Here is a 20521-nt window from a genome sequence, read left to right as displayed (position 1 = left end):
CAGGGAAGTTCCAGCCTCTGGCCCTACCCCTCTCAGGGCACACTGCAGCAGAAATACCACCCTTCCTCACTAGGACCATCTACCAGCAGCTGTGTGCCCAGTTTCATCCAGCTGTGGCCCTCTCTGGCTAAACTGGTGATTCTCAAACTTCAACCTGCAAAACAATCACCTGCTGGGCTCGTTAAAGCGAGACTGCTGGGTCCCTCCCCTACAGCCCCTGAATCAGTAGATTTGAGATAGGCCCCCAAACCTGCATTTCCAACACACTTCCAGGTGATGCTGATGCTGCCTGACTGTGGACCACACTTTGGCTAGCACTGCTTCATCATGCATGAGAATCACCTAGAGGGCGCGCTCAGAATGCTGAGGCCTGGGCTCCAACCACTCTGGGCCCTTCAACCTGGGATGAGCCCAGGAATCTGAAATTAAAACAAGCGCTCCATCCCCATACCCAGCAATTCTGATGGAACTGATTCTGTGCTCCACACTCTAGGAAACACCTTTCCCTTCAAGGTACTTGGATACTTTCTACTTATACTGTCTAGCCTTTCTTCCCAGCAGAGCGCTGAGGACAAGCACCAAAACCTGGGCATCCCAGGATCCCATCAGAACCAAGCCTCAGAATGCTGGGGGCATGCTGAAATAATACAGCAGGTACACAGCAGGCTTCTCAGGGACTGTAAAAGGGCCTGTCCCCTAAAGCTGTGTATACGTACACCAGAATACCATTACATCACAAGGGCTCCACAAGGGCACTGGCCAGAGTCCCCAAACAGAAGAATCTACAAATGCTGTGTAGAGAAAAGAGGCAAAATCACTCAGAACAAGAAGAATCTCACTCACCCCAGCCAGCTACCCCTCTACCATAATGGAGAGCCTTGTTTCCCCACCCCAACAATGGGAGATAGAGATACAGGCTGGGCCACGCACTATGCGCATCTTCTGGTGTCCTGCCTGACTTCCAGGGGCACAGAAGAAAAAGAAGGGATGGTGAAACTGGCAGTTAGCCATTGATGATTAAGTAGTTAGTAACTAAAGTTTTTTTTTTCTTTTTTGCAATTACTATTATAGCTTTCAGTTGTTCACCCACCCATTGTTAACCATGCTGTTTAGGACACACGCTATCTGACTCCCACTAGGCTCCTATAGATAACATCTCCCTGGAGCCTGGGTCACCATGGTAACGGGTGTGTGAGCTGTTTGACAAGAATTAGAACTCCTTGTCCACTTCAGGGCGTTTGAGACCACCAACCCATCAACTGGGCCTGCACAGATGTCTAATAAGTGACCTTTTGACATCAAGAGGCTAAAACCCCCACCCCCAGATCATGCTAACAACACCATTTTGTGAACATGGGTCCTATGAAGAGGCATGAAGTCTGACTACACTTGCGCAGATCATCAATTCCCTCACCTCTCCTCACCTCCAAACACCTATCTCCACATTTCAGACCATCTTGTCCCTCTACCCCATAAATATCCGAGTCCCCATTTCCAGGGAGGTGGATTTGAGACTTGTTCTCCCCTTTCCTCACTTGGCTGCCTTGTGATTAAACTCTCTTTCTGCTGTAATCTTATCATCTCAGTGCTTGGCTTTCTGGGCGATGGGCAAAAACGAACCTGGTTCAGTAACAATGGGTGGCGGCAGTGCCTTGCCTTGGCACAAGGATACAGAAGTGTCCTCCCCAGAGGACCAGCACAGAGCTCAGGTGGGATGGAGCTTGCAGCAAGCTAACGCTGGGAGGAGGCAGAGGCCTGAAAGCATCATCCTGCAGCGAGACCTCCCACCCCTTAGAGCCCGGCAGCAAACCACGCAGGCCTGGACTAGAGTGGATGCTTTCACAGGGTGACCCCTCCAGTGGCCTTCCCCAGCCTGCAGGCTGGACAATTCATTTGTGTGTTCATTTTTTAATATTAAATCCTCAATCTGTTTTTATGCAAAAATTCAGAGTTTAAATCATGCAGCTCAGACAGTCCCTGCTGATGTATTTTTTAAAATAAAAGGAAGAGAAGACAAGCCACAGACTGGGAAAAATGTTTACAAAATACACATCTGACAAAGAATTGTTATCCAAAATATCAAAAGAACTCTTAAAAACAACAGTAAGAAAACACACAACCCAATTGAAAAATGGGCAAAAGGAGGCCAGCCCCGCGGCCGAGTGGTTAAGTTCACGTGTGCTCCGCTTCAGCACACAAGGGTTTCACCGGTTCAGATCCTGGGCGTGGACAGGGCTGCTCTCAGGCCACGCTGAGGTGGCATCCCACATAGCACAACCAGAAGACCTACAACTTGAATATACAACTAGGTACTGGGGCTGGGGAGAAGAAGAAGAAGGGGGAAAAAAGAGTATATTGGCAATAGATGTTAGCTCAGGTGCCAATCTTAAAAAAAGATTTAAAATAAAAAAAAAAAAAGGGCAAAAGACCTGAACAGATATATGAAAAGACACTCGACACTATACAACATTAGGGAATTGCAAATTAAAATAACAATGAGATACCACTACACACCTATTAGAAGGGCCAAAATCCAAACCACTGACACCACCAAATACTGGGAAAGATGTGGAGCAACAGGAACTCTCATTCACTGCTGGTGGAGATGCAAAAAGGTACATTTTGTCACTTTGGAAGACAGTCTGAAGTTTCCTACAAAATTAAACATATTCTTACCATATGATCCAGCATTAGTACTCCTTGTTATTTACCCAAATGAGTTCAAAACTTATGTGCACACAAAAACCTGCACACAGATGTTTACAGAAGCTTTATTCATAACTGATAAAACTTGGAAGCAACCAAGATGTCCTTTCAGTAGGTGGATGGATAAATAAACTGTGGTACATCCAGACAATGGAATATTATTCAGTAGTAAAAGAAATGAGTGATCAAGCCATGAAAAGACTTGGAGGAAACTTAAACACATATTACTAAGTGAAAGAAACCAATCTGAAAGGCTACATCCTGTATGATTCCAACTAATATGACATTCTGGAAAAGGCAAAACTATGGAGACAGTAAGTTACCAGGAGTTAGGGAGGTGGGCGGGATGAAAGGGCAGAGCACAGAAGAAATTTTAAGGCAATGAAGCTATTCTATATGGTACTAAAATAGTGGGCACATTAGTCAAAACCCACAGAATGTACAAGGCCAAGAGTGAACCCTAATGTAAACTATGGGCTTTGAGTGATAATGATGTGTCAATATAGGTTCATCAACTGAAACAGACGTACCACTGGTGGGGGATGCTGATGGTGTGGCAGGCTCTGCATGGGTGGGGGCAGGGGGTGTATGGAAATCACGTTCCACTCAGTTTGGCTGTGAACCTACAACTGCTCTAAAAAATAAATTACATTTAAAAATAAAAATAAAAGGAATACAAGCACATTGTAGAGAAATTTAAATAGAACAGAAAGGCACAAAATAAAAAGGAAAAGTCACTTTCCCCTTTAAGCCCCTACTGAAGGTCACCGCTGAGCAGTTTCTAATGTATAATTCAAAACCAAAAAAAAAAAAAAAACACACACATAAATGTATATGCATATATGTATCTATATAGTTTGCTCATATACATATGTATAACTTTTTTAAAACAAGAAAGATTTGCTTGTCGGCAAACTCTCCTCACTCCAGTACAAAACTCAGTTTGGGTGGGCTCAGGAGTAATGAATTATCTACATTCCTACCTGGTGCACCTCCTGGCACTGCTGGGGAGATGAGGAGTGAGTCAGCCCTCAGCTAGTCCAAGAAGCTCCCGGCCTCCATAACACCATCCTGGGAGTGCTGGGCACATTCCTCCCCGGGTCACTGCGCTGGACAACAGGAGGCAACGACCCAGAGCAGGATAAAAATGGGGCCTGAGGCAATACAGAAACGTCTACTTAAGGTAGTCCAGTTCCAAGAATCTCAAATGGAAAAGGATCCCAACCAGTGACCTGAAGCCAGGCCCTCACTTCCGCAACCTCCCTACGCCATGTGCATGACAGGGGGCTTCACCCCTCAGGACTCTTCCTTCCTCTTGGATTTTAGGACTCCTGAAGGGGATACCTCTTTAGATTTTCACCCCAATCCTAGATTTACGGACACCCAAGATGCCACACTGGAAGCGATCTTGAAGATTCTCTAGCTTCCAACCACCTTGCTTTTGGACCTAAAATACATCAGGGACATGGCTTACTCAAGTCACAAATGTATAGGGAAAGGGTCCATGGTAGAACTTAGTCTGCTGAGAGCAGAGCTTGCCTGCCTTCCCCTAACAGTGCCATTGTGCAAACCTGTGACCATTTTAAACCAGGGCTAGGCTGGTTTGTTTGGTGGTCCCAGCTGGTGCTGCCATTGGTGACTTACTTTAAGACTCCTCCAAGGACAGAAGGAAGACAGTGCAGTAACTGTGCTCTGAACCAGGTCAGCCAAGACCATTCCTCATGGCAAGGAGGTTCCAGAAACCCTCAGGTACCTTGGCTCACGCCAATTCCTTCTCCCCATCCTGTGGGGAGGGGACAAGAGAAGCAAGGCACAGCCCCAGCTCTGCTACATACAGTCATTCAAAGTCTTGCTCAGGCCTAACCTGACCCTCCATGTCCAGCTCAGCCTTGCGAAGCACAAACAGGAAGCATGATGTACAGTGCTTCCCGAACCGTGTTCTTGGACACCATCTTAACATTGTGCAAGTTGAGAATTTATCAGGTACCCAGTTAAAGAGAGAGAAAGATTGGTTGTCCAAAAGCGTTGGAAAATGCTGCCTGCTACATCCCCTTCCAGGAAAGTGCCAATTCATGATAGCATAATAAAGGTTCTGAGAAGTCCTATAACAAAAGAGCCTGCTTAACTTTATGCCCAAATTTCCAAAACTCATTAGGCAAAAACAATATTAGTTAACATTTATTGAATACTTATTATGTACTAGGCACTGTTAAGTGCTTTACATGAAATTTAACTTTACGACAACTCATTAAGACAAATACTAAGATTGTGATCCCCATATTAGAGATAAGGAAACCAAGGTATGGAGAGATTATGTAACCTGCCCAAGGTTACAGCTAGTAAATGACTGAGCCAGGATTCAAACCCAGAGAGCCAGGCTCCAAAGCCCAGGACTTTTAACCCCTCTGCTGTACTTCCTCACAGAGCCCGCTGGCCCCAGAAACTAGGATGTCAAAGACGGAAACTAGAAACACCTGTTTCACCACGATCCCAGGTACTTCATTAAAGGCAGCATAGAAGAACAAACTCTGAAGCCAAACTACCAAGTTCAAATCCAGTTCTGTTCTCTACTAGGTGCGTGATCTTGGGCAGGTTACTTAACTGTTCTGGGCCTCGGTTTGCCACATCTATAAAATGCAGATACTAATAGTTTAATATCAAATATGTTCTCATTATATCATTTAACTTCTCATTATATCAGTTTCCCCAATATAAAATAGCAAAGAGGATTAGAGGGTCCCAGAGGACCCTGGGCCATTTGATAATGCTCAGGATGAGAAACGTTGGGGCAGGGAGGGGGTTGGATAGGGGAGTAACAGGAGAGGTGGGGAGAGTCAGGACAGTGTGAATGGCAGGGGAGGGGAGGAGTGGAGCAAAGTGTGCTGGTTCCTTCTCCGAAACCAAGCCCAGCCCTGTAGCAGCAAGTCCTGGGGACGGCTGTGTTGGCTTTTCCAATCTCCCCAAGGAGAAACCACCAACAGGAAATTGGCAATGTTTTCTTTCTATCCCCTCTATAAGCCAGGTGCCCAGGGGCTTGGTTCAAGCACCAGGAATGCTGGGGGGAGGAGGGTGTAAAGACAAGAAGCTGACAGTAGGGGGAGGATGAGGGGGGAGCAACTTTGAAAAGGCCTCTTGGAGAGAAAACCTGCCTGGGAGGAGGGTCCTGTGCCTTGGTCTGCACAAAGCCCATCCCTGCAAACAGCCAGCAGTCTGCTGTCAGTACTTCTACTCTGTGCCCCTGCCTGGACAGAAACCATCTCTCTCCTCCCGGGACCTTTCCAGACGAGGTCCTTGGAACCGAGAAGGGGAGGGAGGCAGGAGGGACTATTTAAAGGTACCGGGAGCACACACAGATTGGCAGGTGAGACCTCTCTACCAACTCCTCCACAGCACAGCTCTCTGGCAAACCTGGGTCCTTCCTGTTCATGGGAACAGTCCCCTTTGAGACCTGCCCACACCAAATGGGCTTCCAGGTAAGCCAACACTTAGTCAAATGCCAACCCCAACTCAGGATTTCTGAGGAGTGGAAAGCGGGCCACAGAGGGGGAAGGTGAACCCAGATATGGTGTCATTATCTGGCGACACCCAGGCCCAGAACATGAAGGGGCTCAGGCCATGGTCCTCGTAGGTGCCAAAGTTCTTGTGACAGACACAGTAGCAGCGACAGAAAAAGTCCCCTACCCAAGTCCTAAGTCCAAGGTGTGGTCCGGACCTAAGGAAATACTCCATCCCCCCGGAAAAATAGGGAAATTGTGGGTTGTGTTTCTAAGTACAGTTCAGACTGGAGAGACACATCTGTGTCTTTGTTTCACCACTTTCACATGGGGGAAGCTGCTCCCAATTACACCACCTAATCAGAAGGGGCTCCTCCCAGGACCAGCCTGAGAAACAAAGTAGGAGGGACCAGCAGATGTCAATCAAGCACAAGTCCCAGAGGCATCTGAGCCCTCCAGGCTGTCTCCCCCCAACCCCCGCTTAGCTCTCAAGGCTCTCCATTTCCTGCAGAATCCAACCCAAGCACCGTTTCCCCAGGATCACCTTGGCCCACAGGGGTGCAGCAGTTACTGACTGCACAACGTGACCCTTCAGTGCTCAGCTGGAAGGGAACTTGGGGAGCTCCTTCTCTGAACTCTTCCCACGTCTGGATGGGAAAAGGTGAGAGTGGCTCATCCCAGGTCACACAGCCTAAGCATCACTGACACTGGGTCTGATAACATCCATCCCCAGATTCTCTACAGGCCCTTTACCACCCCAAATTACTCTCGCCCACACCCTACGCCAGTTCCCCCATCTTCACACAACCCACCCTCCCTCCACTAAGAGCCACAAACATCACAGGATGGTCACAAGAGACTTCTCCGTTCTGCTGAATGAATTTTTACCCATGGTCCACACAGCTCTGACATGATCTTCCAACACAGCTGCTAGGAACAGGGTTTGGAGTCCAATGACAATGATTCCAATTCTAGCTCTACCGCTTTCAGGCTATGTGACCTTGGGCATGTCACTTGACGTCCTTCTGTAAAACTGGGAAAAATACATCCACCTTACTATGCGGCTGTGAGGATCTGATGCACTGATATATACATATATAGCTATCCACCAAGTAGTTTATTAGCATATAGGAGGTGCTAGGTTAATTTTAACTTACTCCCTAAGAAGTATTAGCCTGGGAGTTAGGATCTGGGTCCTAATTCCACCATACCTTCACTAGACAATTTAACCTCTCTGAACTTCTAAGCTGTCTGCAAAGATATGATCTGCCCACCTACCTTGGAGTTACTGTGAGGACTAAATGACGTAAGATCAGGAAAGACCTCTGTAAAGTGTGGGCAGTTCTCTTCACTCTGTGACCAACTCACCCAATGTCATTCTCTCCCGAGTGGCCAAACAGGACAAGCTCTGACATTTGGAGAGGGGAAAAAGGGTCGTCAAAGATCCTAGACATACACCCAAACTTGTTCAGTCTCTACCAGATGTCAGCCCACACACTGAGTGCCATACCTAACCAATTGTTATGGTCACAGGGTACCTCAGGACAATGTGGGGAAGGGGAAGAGCAGAGAGGGGAGGGTTTTTCAAAGCCTGAGATGAAGGCACCATCAGGTAGGTCCTTCAAAACCATCCCAGACAGTCCACACCCTGATCCCTGAGAACCTGTGAATATGTTATCTTCCATGGCAAAAGGGACTTTGCAGATGTGATTAAGGTTACCAACTTCTCGATTATCCAGGTGGACCCAATCTAATTACATGAGTCCTTTCCTGAGCAGAGAGCATTTCCTGCCTGGGTTAAGGATGAAAAGAAAGAATAAGGAGAAATAAGGATGAAAAGAAAGAAATAAGAAGCATGAGAGGGTTTCCATCCATGGAGGAAGGGGGCCATGAGCCAAGGAATGTAGACGGCCTCCAGAGGCTGAAAAAGACAAGCAAACAGATTCTCCTCTAGAGCCTCCAGAAAAGATATAACCCTGCCAATAAACACCATGAGACCCATGAGACAAAACTGTAAGACAGAAAAGTCATGTGGTCAAACGGTACAGCCGCTGTGGCAAACAGCAGCAGAAGTTCCTCCAAAAATTTAACATCTGATCCAGCAATTCCACTTCTGGCTATATACCCAAAAGAACTGAAAGCAGGCACTCAAACATATTTGTACACCAATGTTCACAACAGTTTTATTCACAAGAGCCAAAAGGTAGAAACAAACCAAATGTCCATCAACAGAAAAATGGATAAACAAAGTGTGGTATAAACATAAAGGAATATTATTTGGCCTGAAAATGGAAGGAAATCCTGTCACATGCTATACCATGGAGGAACCTTGAGGACATTATGAAAGTGAAACAAGCCAGTCACAAAAAGATACATACTATATGATTCTATTTATGTGAGGTACTCAGAGTAGTCAAATTCAGGGACAGAAGTAGAACTGTGGGGGCCGGCCCCGAGGCTGAGTGGTTAAGTGTGCACATTCTGCTTCGGCGGCCCGGGGTTCGCCGGTTCCCGGGTGTGGACATGGCACCACTTGGCAAGCCATGCTGTGGTAGGCATCCCACATATAAAGTGGAGGAAGATGGGCACGGATGTTAGCTCAGGGCCAGTCTTCCTGAGCAAAAAGAGGAGGATTGGCAGCAGATGTTAGCTCAGGGCTGATCTTCCTCAAAAAATAAATAAATAAATAAAAATTTTAAAAAGACATTAAAAAAAAAAAGTAGAACTATGGCTGCCAGGGGCTAGAAGAAGGGGGGACGGGAGTGTTATTGTTTAATAGGGGCAGAGTTTCAGTCTGGAAAGATGAAAAAGTTCTAGAGATGGATGGTGGTGATGGTTGCACAATAATGTGAATGTACTTAATACCACTGAACTGTACACCTTTTAAAAATGACTAAAATGGTAAATTTTATGTTATGTATACTTTACCACCAAAAAAAATTGTGTTGTTTTACGTCACTAAGATTATGGTCTTTTATGGCAACAACAGAAAACTAATACATACAGTGACCATTGCTTCTGTCTTTCCCTCCAGATCCTCCCATGATATTCTCTTCAAAAAGGCCTCTGCTTTCTTTAAACAAGAGATCTGTGCACAAGTCTACCTAACTCAGCAAACTTTCTTTGACAAAGAAAGCAATAAACCACCAAGATCACAAAAAGACCATTAACCGAGAAAGGAGGGACCAGGTGCTCACCTTTCCTGCATGTCTAGAAATAAGAGCTCAGTAAAGCTTTGCTCACTTGTATTATCAGTCAACATGAGTCACCTGTGTGGCCAGGCCAGCCCCACCCAGCCAGCAATGCAAATACTCCAATGGGGGGAGGTTCAGCAGTGTGATCTGCATGGGCGGGGCAATCACACCCAGTCAGCCAGGATCACACAACTGAGATGCCAGAGGTCACTCAGCCCTAGAGATGACTCAGTTCATTCCCACCCACCCCACCTCAGCTCTCATTTCACAAGTGGGGAAACTGACAACCAGAAAGGAGGAAGTGACGTGCCAAGGTGACACAGCAAGATCCTAACAGGAATGGCCCAGGACCCCCACCTCCTGCCCCTAAGCCAAGAGCTCACTGTCCAGAAGACAGGATGCCAGCCAATCGCTGGGTTTTTACCAGCATCTAAGGGGGGAGGTCCAGGTTTTGTGGAGCTTATGCAGTTTTAGAGACCTTCTTCAAGAAAAAGAATACACAATATCTCTTTTTTTGCAAATTTTACAATACTGTATGACTTTGTGAGTTCATTGCTAGGGCCCCTCCTAGAGCTTTGGAAGGGCCACTGGGGCATGAGGGGGATGGCTGAAGCTGAGAATGAAATTTCATTAGATTCTCAGTAATTCCACTTCTGGGCTCAGAGAGGCACTCAGGGCTGGGCTAGACTCCCCAGGGACAGAAGGGGAAAAGAAGTCCTGGCCTGCACCAGGCTTTCCCTCTAGACGGGGCGATAAACACAAAGAGCAGTCACAGGAAAATACCCACGCCACGTTGAAGAGCCATTCCCCCAGCAAGAATAGAGATGAAGGCTGAGAATCAAGACGTCTGCTCTTTGGGAACTGAGAGGAAGGGTGGGAGGGGTGTCTAGAAAGCTGGCTTCTCTCTGACGGACCTTGGCAAACCTAAGGCTCTCCTGGGCATCTCCCTCCCTCACCTACAAAACAAGTGAACCTGTGAGGGATCTGTGGTTGTCGACTTGTGCTGCCCAGAACCTGGGGTTCTGGGAAGATTTTGTAGTTGACGAACATTCATTTCTTTGTAGGGAGGGGGGTAGGTCTGAAAAGAGACTCTCACCTGATTTAAATTTTTTTTTAATGGAAAAATAAGAGATCTGGCAACATGTCCATTTCCATATGGTAGCACACAGCTAGGGCTACAGGAGCTGTCCCCTTCAGCCAGGTGTGCCTGCATCAGCTGCCCACTGTCCCCACTGGGCTGTCCCTGCAGACAGCTGCACTTGTAATCAGAGAAACCAATGTCATCCAGGGCCCTGCTGGTTAAGATGCGATGAGCCATCTCACCTCCATATGAAAGTCACTAACAGATCCTCTCTCACAGTAAATTGGGGGAAGTGGGGTGGCAGATAAGACTAAATAAAGATCTAAAGGCATCAGGGAGAGCCCTGGGCTCTACTAGGGAGACCCTGATACACCACCGCCAAGTTCTTGGAAAGGCTCAGTCCCTTCAGACCCAGAAGACCTGAGAGAGTATCTATTCCAGCTCCATATGGCTGAGGTACCCCTGCCTTACCTAGAAGCCCCTGGAAACCTCTCCTGCAACTACCCATGGCTGCTCTTCTAATGGTGACAAAGGCCCCAGCCAGCCTTGTACAGCTGGAAGCTGAAAAGAAATCCCTACCAGAGCCTATAGATCACATTAGCGGAGAAGATTCTCTCAGATCTCCACTATGGGCTGACCCCTGTGCAGGAGGGAGCCTAAGCTCAGCTAAAGGGCCGTGGGCCAAGAGTTACACTGTGCCATGGCAAGAAAATGGAAGGTTCCCACAGATACATATGTGATGGAAAGAAGTGCAGGAAATGCATGTCCGAAGCTCAGCCAAGCCATTATCTTAGCACTTTCCATCTTCATGACTTCTGCTCAGATAGTCCCTCTACCTGGTCTGTCTTGTCTCCTTTACCCCTTCCTTAAGCCTATGTCAATCCTGGCCTTCCTTTAGGACAGATGGAGCCCTAAATCCTTCAGGAAGCCCACCCTGATCTCTTCACCCACATTATCGCTCTTCCTGGAATTTATCAGCACTTGACCTAAAATGTTTTCTATGTCCTCTAGTGTTCTAATAATACTCCCCTTTTCCCAGTACCTATAATAGGTACATATATTACCTCATTAACCTTCACAGTGTTCCTCCAAGGTAGGTATTATCACCTCAAGGGAACTAGGGTTCAGAGATGATTCTTGACAAGCAAGCGTCACACACCCAACCAGTGCTAGAGCCAGGATTACTTTTTCCTAGGCCTCTCAGTGACAGAGTCCGTGCCCAGGCCATAGGACAGCACTCTCCACCTCCTGCCAGCAGCTAGCACAGGGCTGGGCACAGTGAGGTCCTTGACACACACCAACAGGACACCAGTGGATCCTGATTCATCTCTTCCACCCTGGGTGGCACCTGTTCCAATGACCTCTTTGATCAGAGCTTCTGGGACACGGGCTCCAGGAATTCTAGGGGTAGAGAAGACACATGGAAGACATTCCCCTTTCTCCCTCCCACAGCAAGGCAGGACCTCAAGTGACTTGGGAGGGTGTATGAACATCCCTCACTCTGCTGGGAAGGTGTACATGGCCCTCCCCTCTGCAGGCACTGCAGAGCCCTAGTGCCCTGCCTTCATGGGGCTCTGCCTCACCTCTGAGGTATGGGTCATGAGTGCCAGTAGGCCACAGAAGCAAGCCACAGAGCCTAGGGCAGCATTCCACCAACCCTGACCATATTTTTCCCAGACTGAACAAAAAGCCTAAGGAACGTACTGTTAAATATTCAACTCCCTAGCTACGCGCCATGAATTAAGAATAGCTGGAGCCTATGTCAATCCTTAGCCAGGCAGTGGCTCAGACCCTGCCTCCAAGGGCTGGCACCGGAGCAAAGAAGGCTGGGAGAGTGGCAAGGGGACAGTGTCCAGGCCTCACCAAGGGGCTGAACTTGAGCCAAGCTGGGTCTGAAAGACACGTCTTAGAAATAAAGTCAATTCCCAGTGCACTGGCATTTGGATCACATAGAAATCCTAGAACGTCAGAAACAGAAGGGGCCTTCATGAGATCATTTGGTTCAACTGGCTTATTTTACTGAGGTGGGAGCCGAGGCCCAGAGAGCAGAAGGGGCCTGCCTGAGGTCTCAGGATCAGCTGGGGGCAGGACACACACTAGAACCATGTTTCTCAATTTCCAGGCTGATACACCATGGCGCATGATGGCTCCCCTCCAGCCAGCACACCTCAGGGCTCCAATCCACCTTCCTGGGCTGGAGAATGCAGCTTGGGAAATGCAAAGGCTACCCTGGGAAAGAGAGAGTGACACAGTGACTCTGCTGCCTCCCAAATAAAGTCCCATATAATCAAGCCACACAGAAAGCATCATCTGCTCCAGGGAGGCCTCTGTAAAGTTGCTTCTCTCCAGCTTCACCTCCCTGTGAGTTAACAACAGCAGAGAGTAGGGGTCGGCAGACACTTGTTCTGATCTCTCTAGGGTATCAGGAGATGCATGGACCAACAGCCCCAGCTCAGTTCAGGGTTCAAATGCCCTTTGCCCCCAAACTCTCCTGGAAAGTCACTTGTGTGTAATACCTTAAAGTGAGGAAGTCAAGCTGGGAGGAAGAAGCACAGCCAGATACTCTCCAACCTGAAGGTGAGTCTTGGAGGGGCCAACCTAACCCCATAGGGCCTGTAAGATCAGGAGGTGGCTCCAAGTGGCAGAGCGCACAGCTGCCAGACGTGACTATCGGGAACAGCCTGGAAGCTGCTGACTCTCAGAACACAAGCTTGCCTCTTATTCACCAGCCCACAGGATCGAAGCTGCCACGCTTCCACTGCCTGCTGGCTGGCCACTGTTGTGACATACCATTGCCACTTCCTAACTGAGGAATACTGGCTTAACCAATGGCAAGACTGATAAGCACAGCACTGGTTCCAAATTAAGGAGAGCAGTGGGTGGTGTTCCAGAAATGTCTGGTTATCCCCCTCAACCATCTGCCCCCTCTTGCTTCCCTAACAGCCTGGCACATGGCGACCCCAAATAAGGGCTATATTTCCGAGCCTCCCTGGGAGCTAGGCAGGGCCATGCCATGAAAGTCAGCTGTCCTGGGCCACACAGGGTAGGGAAGCACTTAGAGCAGCACTACCCAAAGTGTGGTGCCCAGACTGGTGGCCTCAGCACTGTGTGGGCACCTGTCAGAAATGAGAATTCACAAACCTCACCACAGACCTCATACATGCTCAAGTTTGAAAACTCCAGCCCTGGAGAATGCTGGAAGCAACTCTACCCAAGGAGACTGGTGCCTAGACAACTTCACGGAACAGACACTTACTAACCCTGAACTCCAGTTTCTCAAGAGAGAGCGAGCAGCTCTTCTCCTAATTCATGACCAAATCTGAATCCTAATGCAGGTAGGGTGGGGAAGAGAGATGATGAAAAACTTAACCAAGATAGCAGAAGTCAGGAAAGAAAGAACAACCAAATATATAACAAATAATAAATAGGAAACAAGATGCAGGGCCGGCCCAGTGGCCAAGTGGTTAAGTTTGTGCTCACCACTTCAGCACAGCAGGGTTCACTGGTTCGGATCCTGGGCGCCAACCTAGCACCACTCATCTGGCCATGCTGTGGCGGCATCCCACAGAGAACTACAATGACTTACAACTAGGATATGCCACTACGTGCTGGGGCTTTGGGAAGAAAAAAAAAAGGGAAGAAGACTGGCAACAGATCTTAGCTCAGGGTCAATCTTCCTCACCAAAAAAAATAGAAAAGAAAAAAGAAAATAAGATGCAAGGAATAAAATCAAGACAAGCTGGGAGGCAAACAGTCTGAATTCTCTAGCAAAGACAGAAACTACCAAATCTGTTTTGTTGTTATCATTGCCTTCTGCCATCTTCCCCCCAAACCCCAAGTCATGTGCAGATTACAAGATAGACATTTTTTTTTTTCTGAGGAAGACTGTCCCTGAGCTAACATCTGTGCCAGTCTTCCTCTATATGGGATGCCACCACAGCATGGCTTGATGAGCAGTGTATAGGTCTGCCTCCAGTATCCGAACCTGTGAACCCCAGGTCACTGAAGCAGAGGATGCAAACTAAGCCACTATGCCACTGGGCTGGCCCCAATTTTTTTTTTTTTACGAGAGAAAGAAAGGTTAAAAATTAAGGGTTGGCATATAATCCAGCTATCTCACTACTGGATATTTACCCAAAGAACTGGAAATCAACAATTCAAAGAGACTTATGCACCCCTATGTTCATTGCAGCATTATCCACGATAGCCAAGACATGGAAGCAACCCGAGTGCCCATCGACAGATGACTGGATAAAGAAGATGTGGTATATACATGCAATGGAATACTACTCAGCTATGAAAAAAGACAAAATCATCCCATTCGCAACCACATGGATGAACCTTGAGGGCGTCATGTAAAGTGAAATAAACCAGACAGAGAAAGACAAACACTGTATGATTTCACTCATATGTGGAATATAAACAAACTTACGGACAAAGAGACTAGTGGTTACCAGGGGAAGGGGGTGGAGGGTAGGCACTAAGGGGTGAAGGGGCATACTTATATGGTGTATGACAAACAATAATGTACAACTGAAATCTCACTATGTTATAAGCTATTATGACCACAATAAAAAAAAATGAAGAAAAAAAATGAAGAAAAAAATTTATGTCAACTGGAACCCCAAAAAGACAAAAATAAAATAAAATAAGGGTTGGGTAAAGACATATTAGGTAAACACAAAGAAAAACAAGAAGTGAAAATATTAATATTAAAAATATTTTGAAGACTTTTCAACAATCCTGCCTCAGTAGGCTGAGAGTTTTTTCCAGCCATTTGCCTTTATCTGGAAATAGGACTTAGAAAACCACTCACTAGGATTTCATGGTACAACAAGGCTTAGCCATTCCAGTCCCCTGAAATAGTTTATGTGACTTAAAAAGCATAGAACAGAGCATAAGACGGGCCCAGTCTTCATACGGCCCTGAAACATTTTTGTGTACTAACTATTTTGTCATATCCCTTGGGGAACAGAGAAAGTCCTTCCTGTGGCCTCAAAAGGGGAAGGAAATGTGTAACAGCAAGTCAGAGCTGTCTATCTCGGACCTACAGGAAGGAGGCAGGAACTGCCAAGGGAGAGAAGCAGTACCCAGGCCTATCCCTGGGGTTTGCAGGCAAATCTCATTTTACCCATCCCTTCTAAAAATCTGGCTATCATGGGGACCATGGGACCACAGGCCATCCACACTGCTAACTTCTCAGGGTGCAATGGGAATAGGAGGATGACTGGTTGAGGAAACAGAAGCAAATACCCCCTCAATGTGGTCCTCCACCAGCATCACCCAATCTTTCTCCTCACCTTCAAAACCGACATTTTCAAAGCTTGTCTACACTCAGTCTCCCCAGATCCTCACCTCTTGCTACTCCTCCACCCATTCATTCCCACCTGGCTTCTGCTCCCATCATCCCACCAAAACAGCCACAACTTAAGGTGTTGAATCTCCTCCACATCACTTCCTGTGGCAGCAATGGCCTCTGCTGACCAATGCCTCCTACTGAAGCAGACTCACCCTGGCTTCTGTGATATGACACAGTCCTGGTTTTCCTTCCCCCTTCTGGCTCCTTTATAGGCTCATCTTCCTTTACTCAGCTGTTCTAGGTGAGTTCCTCAATCTCACCACGCCCTTGACATCAAACACAACCTAGACAAAAATATCTCTCTAGCCTATATCCCTCCTGAGTCCCAGACCCACCTGTCTACTTGGTATCTCAAACGCACCATGTCCAGAACAGAATTCATGATCTACCCCAGCCTGCAGACCTGGTTCTCATCCAGTGTCCGATGTCTCAGGGGAATCCAGGACAACCTAGGGAGGATGGGAGTGGCCTCTGCTTTTGTGCACACAGCACAGGGCTAGGCAAACAGTGGGTACTCACTAATGCTGAGTTCAACAGAAATATGCCTTGTCACCCACTTCCTAAAAAAAGCTGTGACCTTTTAGGTGGACACAACAAGCTCACATCTGCTATCATGAGTCCCCCCAGATACACACCACTTTCCCTCAAAGATGCCACTCCCCAGGCTTAATCTGCCATACTCCCTCTGCCTCCCTGTTAACAGCCTTGGAGGTCCTCCTCTTCACCCTCCCTCAGACTGCTCTCATCTCACTGCCCTCCAAGCCAGCCTCAACCCATGCTCCAGGTGTAAGAGGCTGGCAGCACCTGACTTCCCTCTCAATTTCAAGAGTGAGTCCTCCCTTTTCCACTAAGGCAACAGGACCTTCAGGAGCACAAGCACACCACTGTGTGACATCAGACCTTTATATCATGGAGTACAGGGTCAGGATCAGTTGGCCTAACTCGGTATGGTTTCACTGATTATTAGAAAGTTCCACTACTTTCAACAACTCCTTTTAAAAATGCAAATTCCTAACAAGGAAACTTCAGTTTCTTCATTTTCCCTAAGAGCTTTCCTATCTAGGCATCACTCAAATTTCTGGTGTTCTAGGGGCAATGGGGTCAGAAGGTGTTGTAGAGAAAAATGCAGAAAACCCTAAGCCTGTTTGCTTGTCTGTGATTGTGAAGCACACCCACACACAGACTCTCCCGACTGCCCCCATGGGACCAAGTGCCAGGAACAGGCTTTCGGGTGGGGGGGGGCGGCAGGGGGAGGCAGCGAAGAGAGATGACCACAGCATCTCCCACTGACCTTGGCCTTCTAGCAAAAGCAATCGAAATGGACCCTATCGATCATCCTCAACCTGGCTACATAAAGGAATCAAAAGGGACTCCAACTTGGCCTCTCGACCAGTGTCTACCCTCAGCTCTCAGTCTGGAATAGTTTCTATCTCACTCTCCTCACCGTTTTTTGTTTTGTTTTGTGTTTTTTTTTGCCTATCTAAACCGAGCCTTCAAGGTCTAATATTTTACCAATAGAGAAATCTTACTCCCCTGGCCTGCCACTGTCACTCAACCAACATCTTCTGAGCACCTACATGAGGCAGGCACCTCGATGGCTCCCATAAGGGCTGTGATTAATAGGCAAAAATGGGGAAAGCAGGGCATTCCACCATGAGCTAAGACAGAGAGACAGGTTAGGAGAGGAGTGGCTCAACTCAGATGGATCTTCAGTTGCATGAAGGGAGTGACAGCTATTATTATTATCATTATATTACTATCGCTGACACTCACAGATCATTAGTTACACACCAGGCCCAGCTGTAAGCTTTACGTCTAATCTGGGTGACATCTACCTGGAACACACAGGTATAGTGTACCAGTCACCACCTGTTCTGACTGTTCTGTAGTGCCTGAGCTGTAAAGTCCTTAAATATAGTAACTCACTGAATCCTCACAATAACCCCAGGAGGCAGGTATTATTAGTACCCGTAGTTTAAAGATGAGGAAACCAAGGCACAGATACTGGTAAGAGATGAGATTAAGGAGGGATGCAGGAGCCCAAGGTAGTGAGCACCCAATGCCAGGGCAACAAACTGCCCTAGCACCTCAGCTGGCCTCTCTTGTCGGGGAACCCCTTGTAGCACAGAGAATGCCTTGAGGGAAGAGGCCATGTTAATCCTCCCAGAATCCCCAACAATGGACTGAAGCAAGGAAGGAATGAAGATCATAATCAGGCCAGTCAGGAGTGAGCAAAGTAGCATGCCCTGCCTGTCCAGCTCCTGGACTCAGCCTGACCCTGCCCTGCAAGCTTCTGTTCCTGTTGTGTGGGCAGGGCAGGGGCTCACCCCTCACGGAGCCACTCCATGCCCAGGTCAGGGCAGCAGGGAGCAAAGGAAGGCTGCGGGGCGACAGCAGAGTGGCTGGCTACCATGGATTTCTAGGGTCTGTCCTAAAACACCCAGTCTCCATAGACAGGTCACTCATCAGAGGGGCGGGGACAGAAACGGTCTAGGGCAGACTGCTGCCAGCTTAGGCTAGCACTAGCTAGCTTAACTCCTCTCCAGTCTCTAGATGACGAACTTCACAACTCTCCTTTAAGCCAATAGACGGGTTTCTACCTTTTTAAGCCCTCAGAGGGCTGGGTTGAGCCGAGGGAGAGATAAAAGTCCAAGAATCCTTCCCTGAAAATGTAGTTTAAGATTGGAGAAGAGGGAAAGGCAGAGACGGTAAACACAGGTGAACACAGCACCTGGGATGGATCCCACGTTCTCTCAAATAAGGTGCCTTACAAACTCCAGCACTAGCAGCTCCCAGGAATTTGTGTCCTTCCAGTTCCGGAGGAAAGTTCCTGAAGGCAGCCTCCTCTACTCTCTCCTCAGCACAAGTCTTTCCCAGAAGGGCACACATACTCTCGAGAACTCAGCTGGGTCAGAGGGCCCTGGGCCACCGGCCATCCCCCACACCAGCCAGTCGCCTTCTGGTCGCTTGTTCACCCAGTCCCAAGCAGGCCTAGGCCGCACAGGACAATCCCATGGCCCTACACACCAGGGTCCGGCCTGTGCACCGCCCACCCCACAGGGAGGGCACCCCCCGCCGCTTGTCTAGCTGAGCAGGCAGGCCGCGGCAGCCTGTCCGGGACCAGCCCTACACCCGTCCCCGCCCCCATGCTGTGCAACCAGGAAGCCGCAGGGCCAGGCCGGGAGGGGGCGCGGGGCTGTCCGGGCCTCATCTGCGGGGGTCGCGGCACACAGCCGCCGCCCCGTCCTGTGCCCCCGGGCAGTTGGGGACCCTCACTCACCGGGCCACTGGACAACGGGGCGGGGGACGGCGTGGGACGAACGGGGATGTGGGCAGCAGCCGCTCTCTCCGCGGGCGTTCGGGGTGCGGCGCCTTGGCTCAGCCTCAAGCTCCGTCCCACTCCCGCTCTCCAGGGGCACTTGGGACACTCCGGCCTCCCGGACGCCGCAGCCGTCTGGGCGGGGCGGGAGGAGAAGCCCGCTGTGGGGAAAACTGAGCGGGCGCGGCCGCTCTAAGCGCCCCGGGGCGGGGCGGGGGCGTGGTCTGGATGCGGCCCCGCCCCCAGGTGAGAGCCCAGGCCGGTGGGTGGGGACCAGCCTCCAAGAGGCGGGGGAAGGAAGCCGTAGGCCTTCCGGCTCCCGAACTGAGGAGGGCACAGCGAGGGTTTGGAGGTCGGCGTGGAGCTTCTACTATCCTCCACCTCCCTCGACGGATCCCGCCCTACACCGCAGTAGCGGGGAGGGAATTCCCCAAGCCCTTTCCATCCTCCCGATGTGCCATTGTTAGTGACTCTCTTTAAGGTAAAGAAAACTTTCTGCATTAAGAAGGTCACACACAGTATGCAAATAGGGGTGGGGGTGGGGAGAGTAGAGAAGCCTGACACACTGCCTCAGCCACGTGATCAAGGTCAACGTCAAGTGATCAACCAGCAGTGATAGTATGTACTCCGTTCTGGTCTTCCTCCCAAGAATACATAATTCTAGTCTAATCGTAAGAAAAACATGAGAGAAATCCCAGTTGAGGGATATTCTACAAAATACCTGACCAGTACTCCTCAAAACTGTCACAGTCATCAAAAACAGGGAAAATTTGAGACAAGTACTGTCACAGCCAAGAGAAGCCTAAGAAGATATAAAAACTAAATGTAATGTGGTATCCTGGTAAAAATACATTAGGTAAAGACTAAGGAAATCTGAATAAAGTATGGATATTGGCTAATAATGCATCAATATTGGCTCATTCATTGTAGCAAAACCACCATGCTAACATGTTAATAACAGAACAGAATAACACAGTGTTTGTGAGAACTCTGTATTCGCAATTTTTCTGTAAAATCTAAAACTGTTCTAAAAAAAGTTTTTTTTTAAAAAAAGGTCATGCACTTAAGATATAAATATATGGTAATTATAAAAGATTTTTTAAAAACTGAGATTGACTCTTCACTTCCCCAACCCACTTTTCGGTGTGCCCTACCGGATCTTTCTCTTTACAATACAGTCTTTGTGTGTTGTGTATAGTATATTCACGTAGATGTATTGTTTATATTGGGGAAGTGGGAGAATTCCCCTCACTCTTTCCCTTAAGGTTCTTATGGCCGGTCAAATAATTAAAAAGGCAGGTTAGCAGGAGGAAATCAAACAAAGTTTAATAACATGTATATATGGGAGAAACTCAGGAAAGAGTGAGT

At 48.2% G+C, this 20521-nt stretch overlaps 1 protein-coding gene across 13 annotated transcripts in view; it reads right to left on the bottom strand.

Annotated features, from left to right (window-relative positions):
• The window catches only part of ANXA11 (annexin A11), a 41857-nt gene extending 22191 nt beyond the window's left edge, over positions 1-19666 (bottom strand). The window contains exons 1-4 of one of the 13 annotated variants that reach the window (XM_070263956.1): positions 19115-19313; positions 3690-3815; positions 3237-3340; positions 2515-2652 (exon numbers count right to left, since the gene is read on the bottom strand). In XM_070263956.1, the coding sequence (XP_070120057.1) occupies positions 2515-2590 (76 nt within the window). In that variant the 5' untranslated portion in view covers positions 2591-2652; positions 3237-3340; positions 3690-3815; positions 19115-19313. Of the gene's footprint in view, positions 1-2514; positions 2653-3236; positions 3341-3689; positions 3861-4350; positions 5334-7088; positions 7234-19114 lie in introns of those variants that run through there. The other 12 variants (XM_070263949.1, XM_070263980.1, XM_070263972.1 and 9 more) reach the window with 12 other exon arrangements.
• Positions 19667-20521: the final 855 nt, after the last annotated feature.

This window comes from Equus caballus, chromosome 1 (genome assembly GCF_041296265.1).
Source record: "Equus caballus isolate H_3958 breed thoroughbred chromosome 1, TB-T2T, whole genome shotgun sequence".
Classification (NCBI taxonomy): Eukaryota; Metazoa; Chordata; class Mammalia; order Perissodactyla; family Equidae; genus Equus; species Equus caballus.
This window is presented reverse-complemented; position numbering and strand designations above follow the sequence as displayed.